The 9,006-nt window shown below is 38.2% G+C and overlaps 1 protein-coding gene across 1 annotated transcript; it reads left to right on the top strand.

Annotated features, from left to right (window-relative positions):
* Nucleotides 1–47: 47 nt before the first annotated feature.
* Nucleotides 48–8,215, top strand: LOC125177696 (the record flags this gene model as incomplete). Its single annotated transcript, XM_047879925.1, has 9 exons — nucleotides 48–219; nucleotides 2,471–2,614; nucleotides 2,646–2,895; nucleotides 3,547–3,637; nucleotides 4,857–4,964; nucleotides 5,270–5,383; nucleotides 5,796–6,604; nucleotides 6,948–7,028; nucleotides 7,902–8,215. Coding segments are annotated over 9 exons (1,882 nt in total), but the record flags the coding sequence as incomplete, so codon positions are not given.
* Between the last annotated feature and the right edge of the window lie 791 nt (nucleotides 8,216–9,006).

Genomic DNA, 9,006 nt, shown 5'->3' with positions numbered 1-9,006 from the left:
CTTTTGTTACTATAATTTGTATTGGATTATATAACCTGTTTTTTCAGGTGGTTTGTATACTTCTTCGACGGTCTAACGGTGGTGAACGCCGTGGTGATAGGCGTGTCAGACGAAGCATCGTGGTGGGACGCGCCGCTGGAGTGGTGCTTCCTTGTGAGCTTCCTGCTGGAGATCTTCCTCAAGCTCATCACCCTCGGGCCTGCTCGCTACTTCAGGCGGGCCTGGAACACGTCAGACAATATAGCTTGCATTGATATTATCTGTGCTTTAAATAATATAATATGATATAATCAGAGGTCGCAGAAGCGCGCTACATGTCCGGTACAATCTAGTGGGTGTAGCGGTAACGGCCGCTATATTTCAAAGTAGCGCTGCCCAGCTCTGTTCATCAGGCTGTTCGTTGTCATCTATTAACACATTGCAAATTAGCTAAAATTTTTATACCCTGATAGTTTACTAAGCATCAGTCATGAATTAAGTATTCGTCAATCTCAGTCGAATATTCTGATAGAAAGCGTTTTCTCGCAATTAAGAGAACGTATATATAATGTTTTACATTAATCAGCTTATTTGCCTACATCATTTAAAAAATATCAATATATTTTGTTTTACTATATGTTTAACTCTACCTTTAGAAATTGATTCATTAACTTTTTGGTCCAGTTTGTAAATTACCAAGCGGTTCACTGCATCTTTTTAGAGCATACTTTTATCCTTGACATTTTTATAGTTCATGCCTGAATTTAAAACATTTTCCAAAATAAATACAATATTATATATCCCTCAAAATATATTTACTTTTTACAATTTATACCTCGCGTCATTCACATGCATGCATCTTGTTTTCCAGTTTCTATTGTGCAATCTTAAAATTCTTACATTATGCAACCACATGGATAAACCTTTTTTACAACAAGTGGAGTAAAATTTAAATTAGTTATTTGACTATACAATTCTGGTTAAAATTAATCACAAGTCATAATCATGCTATCACACTGAACCAAAACGACGCAAAATACTACTCATAATCAGAAATTGGGCCAACACTCAGGTAAATAAGTGGGTCACACTCTCCAAATAGTGACATACTTCCAGCCTGTAGCACAGATACGTCATTTTTAATGGCTAAACTGGGTCAAAATGACCCACGTAATTACAAAAGTGCATCACTATTTGGACAAGATTCTATCAATTTCTCCAAGTGCATTTTCTCATGATTTCGTAACCTTTACTGCCTTTATAAGTTACTCCCGTAATTTAGATGATCCTGGTAGGTATTGCATGGTGTGAAGTAACCTTCGTAACCTTTACTGCCCTTATAAGCTACTTCCGTAATTTAGATGATCCTGGTAGGTATTGCATTGTGTGAAGTGATCTTCGTAACCTTTACTGCCCTTATAAGTTACTCCCGTAATTTAGATGATCCTGGTAGGTATTGCATGGTGTGAAGTGATCTTCGTAACTTTTACTGCCCTTATAAATTACTCCCGTCATTTAGATGATCCTGGTAGGTATTGCATGGTATGCAGTAATCTTCGTAACCTTTACCGTCCTCATAAGTTACTCCCGTAATTTAGATGATCCTGGTAAGTATTGCATGGCGTGAAAAAATCTTCATAACCTTTACTGCCCTTATAAATTACTGGCACTCCTGTAATTTAGATTTGAATACCAATGACAACGGCTAATGTATCGTGTACAAAGTATCACCTCTTTGTCTAGAGGTCTCGCTGTTAGGTTCGAGTTTTTTCGGCGTCAGTTAGTTTATTCGTAAACTTAGGATTCAATACACGACTGTGATCGCGTGTGTTGCAAAGTATTACATTTTGCTTATAACATTTTTTATTCATATTCCTTTTCGAAAAACGCAGCGATTTTCTGGAGTATTTATTAATGTAACCCTCATTATAACTCTAAAAGTTCACAATTCAACAAAAAATTAAAAAACGAACTTTAATAAACTGAGAAGCACGTTTTGCAGTTGGGCGTTATACTTAAGATATAAATACTTTTAAAAATAAAAAGTCGCTAAAAATTTGTTATTCAAAATAATAACTTAAAAATAAGATTATTTTCTATTTTCAAAGAACTCTGGACGCTGTTTTCCTCGATATAGGTAATTTCTTAATTCCATTGATTACATTGCCTGTTTTCCTTTACTCTTTTGACTAAAAGCATAGCGAAATCGTGGAAAAGTAAAAATAAGTGACTAAAATTTATGAATGCCACTCAAATTTATTGGCAGAAAAACACTTGCAATCACTTCCCGTGCTCCTAATTTCATTATAGAAAAAAATCGCCCATCTTCATCTTTAACACCCTGACTCCTAAATGGTATATTTGAATACAACGAAGTGTATTTCTTCAGGACGTAGTGGTACATAATAAATTCAAAATAGTACCAGAAATGATATAACAGTACAAGATGAAGCAATCGGAGTCAACCGGTTAAGTACTCAACTCCCATCAGATTTTCATTTACGTGTTCGCCATCACGGGCATGGAGCTTTTCCATGGACTTATACGGGTGAAGGATGAAGTGAACGTCATCGATGATAAACTTGCGAGCAACAACTCGCATGGCTTCCCCATGTACTGCGGCAACCCTATCGGGGTCAACGTGTTAAGTACTCAACTCCAATCAGATTTTCATGTACGTGTTCGCCATCACGGGCATGGAGCTTTTCCATGGACTTATACGGGCGAAGGATGAAGTGAACGTCATCGATGATAAACTTGCGAGCAACAACTCGCATGGCTTCCCCATGTACTGCGGCAACCCGGCCCTTCAAGGAACTGACTTCTGGCGACTGCAATACTGCAACAACAACTTCAATGACGTCTTGCATGCCTTCATCGTACTGTTCGAGCTCACTGTCGTCAACCAATGGCATGATATCCTTTATTTCAAACATAATTAACAGAGAAACAAGCCGTGCATTCCTTCTTAATTTATACTGTTCGAGCTTACCGCCGTCAACCAATGGCATCTCATTTCCAATACAATTAAAGTTTTGTGACGAGCTTGTGCGGCAGGTCAACCTGGCGTTGTATGCCAGGATAAGTATTAAGTGATGGATTTTTATTTTTCTTATTCGTGATAAATACATGAATGAAAATTTTTTATGCGTTTTGACAAAAAAAGATCAAAAGCTAGCTGTGTCTAACGTATCCTTATATTATATGAAACGAACTGTCTTTCCATTTATTTTTCATCAAGCTTAGAGTCTAGGTTCTGGCATTGAATTAATTTTAAAATTTTATTTAGGTAATTAAAAGGTTAACAGTGAGTTTTGCATTTGCATCTTTTTTTTTAATTTGATAGCTACAAGGAATACTCGAGCCTCCACTAAATTTCTCGACTTATTATACATAAACACACTAGAATTACGGTGTTCTTTACTCCACGAGAAGAACTTTGATTTTCCGAAACTTGCCAGGCAACGGCATAACTTTTTTCTGAAGCTCTGTCAAACTTATTGCTTTTGATCTTTCCACATCGTGCTACATAAATAAAAAATAATTTCCTTAACAAATTTCTATTACTTTTGGCCTACGGTTTCTCAGCGGTGACTCACCCATCAGCACGTCTATTCTTCCTGCTCTTCCACATGCTCTGCGTCACGCTGCTGCTCAAGTCAGCTCACGCTCGGCAACTTCCTTCATTGAATCTAATTCATACATTAATTCAATTACTTATTATATTATAACTTATTATACTGTAACTTATTATATTGCAACTTATTATATTATAACTTATTATTTTATAACTTATTACATTATATTTTATTATATTATTCCGATTACTTATTACTTGTTCACATTCTGCCTTAATTAGACTTGATAATATGGAAATATTCGTCAGGAAATGTGAGAAGATATGCAGAAGTAAATTAATGATATTTTTTTATTCTCTAGTTATTAATTATTAAGGGTTCCGAATTAATTTGATAAAAATAGATATCAGGACTTTTTGATACATCATAGCCAAGAATTTAACTGTGTTTCGAAGCGTTTATAACCGTTTTACTATTCTGAAATATTTGTCCATTTTTTTCAAACGCATTTACAAAATTTACGACCGCAGAATTTTTGCTTAAAAATAATTATTGATAAATAATTTATTATTTTGAATTAACTCTAAAAATTAATGGATCGTTTTATACTTCGTGCTTTGTTTATTCACGAAATATGATTATGTGTTACTTCTCCGCTTCAATTCTCTTCAACATTTTATCCTTACGAAAAATTTTGGAACACAACATTTTTCATTGAACTCGAATTTGGCACGTGATTTTATTCCACGTATGTTTATCACGACCTACTGTTGTCAATTTTTGATGAAATCAAATCATACTGCAGATTTACTTCCATACAGTTATCAATTTCTAAGTAAAATGATTTGCGACTTTGGTAACGTATTGTTTACAACATAACGTATTGTTGTCAACGAGCTTCTTAAAAATTTATTGAATTCAACGAAAATTAATTGTATATTACAGAGTAGACCAGCAATTTTGAAACACAATTCACACGGCCAAAGTTCAAAGGGAGTATCAGCTTCATAAATTTAGAAGCCAGGAATGACTTAAAAAACTAACAGAAATTGTTTGAAAAACTCGCTGGAATGATTTAAAAAATATAACTCAGTGACAGAAAGCGCAGAAAGCGCATTTTCTCGTCGACGAAAACGTGAAGTCACGGACGGACAGACAAACAGACAGTTGGACGGACATGGCAAGCACAATAGCGCCATATTTCACAAATGAGAAAATGCGCTAAAAACTGGCAGGAATGATGTTAAAAGCTCAAGTGTTTCTCGTTGCTCGTATTCTACTACCTGTACTGTTCCTTAGCGTGTTCACGGCGTTCGTGCTGGAAGTGTTCTTGTTGGAGTTCTCGGCGAGTGAAGGCGTTATGGAGACGCAACTTGAGACCAAAATATTGGCTAAAGTTCAAAGGGAGTATCAGCTTCATAAATTTAGAAACCAGGAATGTCATAAAAAATTAGATCAGTACTCACTGCAGTGAGTAACATAGAGCGCATTTTCTCCTCCGTCCGTGACGTGAATCCACGGACGGAAAGTCACAGACGAACGGACTTGACGAGAACAATAGTGCTTTTTTCCATAAATGAGACAATGCGCTAAAGACTCACAGAAACGGTTTGAAAAACTCACAGGAATGATTTAAAAATCTTGTAGGACTGATGTGAAAAACTCACTTGTTTTGTCGTTGTTCTTGTTCTACAACCTGTACTGTTCCTCAGCGTGTTCACGGCGTTCGTGCTGGAAGTGTTCTTGTTGGAGTTCTCGGCGAGTGAAGGCGTCATGGAGACGCAACTTGAGACCAAAATATTGGCCTTGGGCCTTAGCGACACTCGGTGAGGCGACCGCACTTTTATTTCAACCGTGTCTACAATACCGAATCTCACCAGCTCATGTGCTAGGATGATACTTAAATGGTTAATAGCGTTGCAATAGTTATCTTATAAACAAAGGATTGATATTTCTCTAATAATACGAATTAAATTTATTATAAGCAAATTTTTTCTTCAATTAAAACATGAATTCATCCCCGAATTTATCGAAGAGTTTGTGGATGAGTTTATGTTGTTTTAGGATTACAATGGGAGAATAATCAGGCTTAAAGTGAACAATTCTCTACAATGCCACTTGATGGCTAGCAAAATGTAAACCCTTTCCAATAGGGCTCCACACTTCAAATCTTTAATCCTTAACATTTCTTTGATCTTAAATCTTTTTCATTTATTCCGCTATATATTTTTTTCGCAGCCGGAAGAGGAAGTTCTCAACCACAAGTCATGACGAGCTGGTGATGCAGGATTCAGATGGTGAAGAAGATGATTTTTACCGATGCAAAAAAGATTCTCCGACGTCACAAAGGAATTCTATGCAAAATGTGGTGCGCAAGAGCTCTGAAAATTTCAGAGAGAGCGATATTGGACAAATTTTCAAAAAACGGGAAAATTCGTTTAATTTTGATGGAAATTCATTCCCAGATAGTACCGTTTTTGTTTATAAAAATAATTGGGTTAGTGCCAAAGATTGCCCTGAAGGTAAATCAACGGAAAATAATTTAAATATACCCGTGAATGAAACTGACTCAGGAGAGAAAAATATCGCTGGCTCCGGCGCCATTGACGCTTCAAATTTGATGGATGGAATCTCGGTGGAAGTCTCAAATAAAAGTGAAGTAGTTAACTGTGATTCTGTTTTATCGGTCGATAAGTCTATGATTTCGGTGATCGAACCTCAAGCGGAGTCCGATGCTTTGGACCTACTAGCCTCAACTTCGTTACTCGAAGGAACTTCGCCGGTCACCGATGCCTTCGAGACATCCACCGACATAGCGACGGCGATCACTCCCTATATACCCGCAAAGCTGTCTTCCGATACGGCAACATCACTACCAGCTCTCACTATCGTTGATACAACTAAGACCCATGAAAATTCTTGTCCCGCGAATTGCTCTGAAGAAGAGGATTGTGAAAATCCTAGCAATCCTCAAGTCTCAGATTTTGCGCAGAAGACTTCTGAGGATTCAACGGACTCTACAGGAAGTAATATACAATACGAGCACGGTAATTCTATTATAATAACATAATATTGCGATGTCGCTTTAATAAGGCCGTTTTTGCCTGTCGTCGATTCATAACCACATGATCGCCTTGCCAGTCGCGACCAAGAGTTCAGAACAAGTTAAGAGTTTCAAATATCCAGTTCACTGCTCTGATATTCCATTTATCCACCCAAAGATTTGAAACATATTAATAAACTAACATCCATCGTATGAAAATGAGCCTCTGTTATATACTCGAAAATATTTCACAAACTAAACTGTCATTTCTTATTCACTAATTTTATACGGTCTATTGCCACTCGCATATTAAATGTTGCACTTCACTGCGCGATTTTTGTGAGCAGAATGCGAGTGCATCGCATCATCTGGGCCCGCCCTCACATCCCTGCTATGCGACACCTCCGTCCGCTTCCATCTCTCCAAGAGTGAGTGCTGTACGCGACAGCGCCAGCCAATGGATTGAAATAATTGATTAATGTGTGTGAATTAATTGAATCTACAGATTAACGGGATATTTTTCTGGAAGCTTCATATGGACGTTATTTTTCTTCACTTTTCGTCCGGTACGCCAAGTGTCAAAAAGAAATTATGTAACGGCACCCACGATAAAAAATATTATTTTCGACGTCGAAGGAATAAAGAATAAAAATAATAAAAAATGAATTCATAACAGTCTAGACTGAATCATAAGCTTAGCGTTATGATTATCGTTGATGAACACTGGGATGAACACTAATGATGACTGAGCTGATGAACACTGAAAAAACGTGATGAAAACTGAACTGTGTTGATTTAATACAATTTTATTGCTCTGAAGCAGTTAAAAATTCATCTAAATAGTGAAAATTCATATAAATTTACTTGAAATTCGTCTACTCAGTTCTCATGTCATGGTTGAATTTAGTTACTTGCGTATGAATGCACGCATTTTACATCCGTATCTCATTTCTGAACTTTCACTCGCTTGAGCAGACAATTAACAGACACTTTTGTTAGTTAGTGTTTCAATTGTCTGTTTACTTTTATGGTGAGTTAATTTAACGCTCATCTTACTCATTTTAAAAAAGTTTCATGCAAAGAATGAGTCGGTCATCTTCACCAACGAGCATGAAAATGATTTTAGTAGCTATAGAATGCTTCTATATATTTTTTTAGTTTGCGTTTCTTCTGAACTGTCACTCAAATTACCTTTTTCTTTAGTGCTCCAATAAACCCTTGATGATATTAAACTCTCGATCTTTACACTCAAAACATCTTTCCTTAGTTTATTAATGTTGAGATGCGTTGTTTTTTCTCAGGCGTTCGCAGCGTTGAAGTTCTGCTGCAGAGGATGTTCCAAGAGGAGCTGCAGCAGGAGTATCAGAGGAGCGAACTGCGGCGACTGTCAATGCCACCTCAGTCAGGGCAGTAGCGCCTGCTCTTCAGTCAGGGCAGTAGCGCCTGCTCTTCAGTCAAGGCAGTAGCGCCTGCTCTTCAGTCAGAGCAGTAGCGCCTGCTCTTCAGTCAAGGCAGTAGCGCCAGCTCTTCAGTCAAGGCAGTAGCGGCTGCTCTTCAGTCAAGGCAGTAGCGCCTGCTCTTCAGTCAAGGCAGTAGCGCCTGCTCTTCAGTCAAGGCAGTAGCGCCTGCTTTTCAGTCAAGGCAGTAGCGCCTGCTCTTCAGTCAAGGCAGTAGCACCTGCTCTTCAGTCAAGGCAGTAGCGCCTGCTTTTCAGTCAAGGCAGTAGCGCCTGCTCTTCAGTCAGGGCAGTAGCGCCTGCTCTTCAGTCAGGGCAGTAGCGCCTGCTCTTCAGTCAAGGCAGTAGNTAGCGCCTGCTCTTCAGTCAGAGCAGTAGCGCCTGCTTATCAGTCAGGGCAGTAGCGCCTGCTCTTCAGTCAGAGCAGTAGCGCCTGCTTATCAGTCAAGGCAGTAGCGCCTGCTCTTCAGTCAGAGCAGAAGTTATGCGTTCACCAGGATGGAAGCAGCGAGTTGGGGGCTCGAAACCCGCAACTTATTGTGGTAATTCTGGTTAAGGTGGCCTGGTAGAATCGGGGATAGGCCAACATGGATTTATGAAAGCTTATACTTCTATATTTTATTGTTAGTATAATTCTATGTGTAAGCTGAAGTCTCCTCGGGTCAGGTTGACATGTTCATCTAGTTGCAGACTCGCCGCTAGAAGGACAAAGGAAACTCAGTTCCCGAGACCCAAACAGAAATAGGCACGATAATTCTTTATGCTTAGACTGAGGCCTTTCGCCATGTATATTCGGTTAGGGCTTCTCTAGCAATAAACTTTATTAACTGTGTAATCAGAGAAAGTTTTTCCAGATTCCAGATGCTCGGTCACTGCTGTGCTTTCTACGGTTACTTGACTTTGCTAAGTCTAGCTATGTTCTTGCCAAGATATGTGAAACTTAAGTGTTC

This window comes from Hyalella azteca, unplaced genomic scaffold (assembly GCF_000764305.2).
Source record: "Hyalella azteca isolate HAZT.00-mixed unplaced genomic scaffold, Hazt_2.0.2 contig4219, whole genome shotgun sequence".
Taxonomy (NCBI): domain Eukaryota; kingdom Metazoa; phylum Arthropoda; class Malacostraca; order Amphipoda; family Hyalellidae; genus Hyalella; species Hyalella azteca.
Note: the sequence above shows the minus strand (reverse complement) of the source record. Positions and strands in the feature narration are given on the sequence as shown.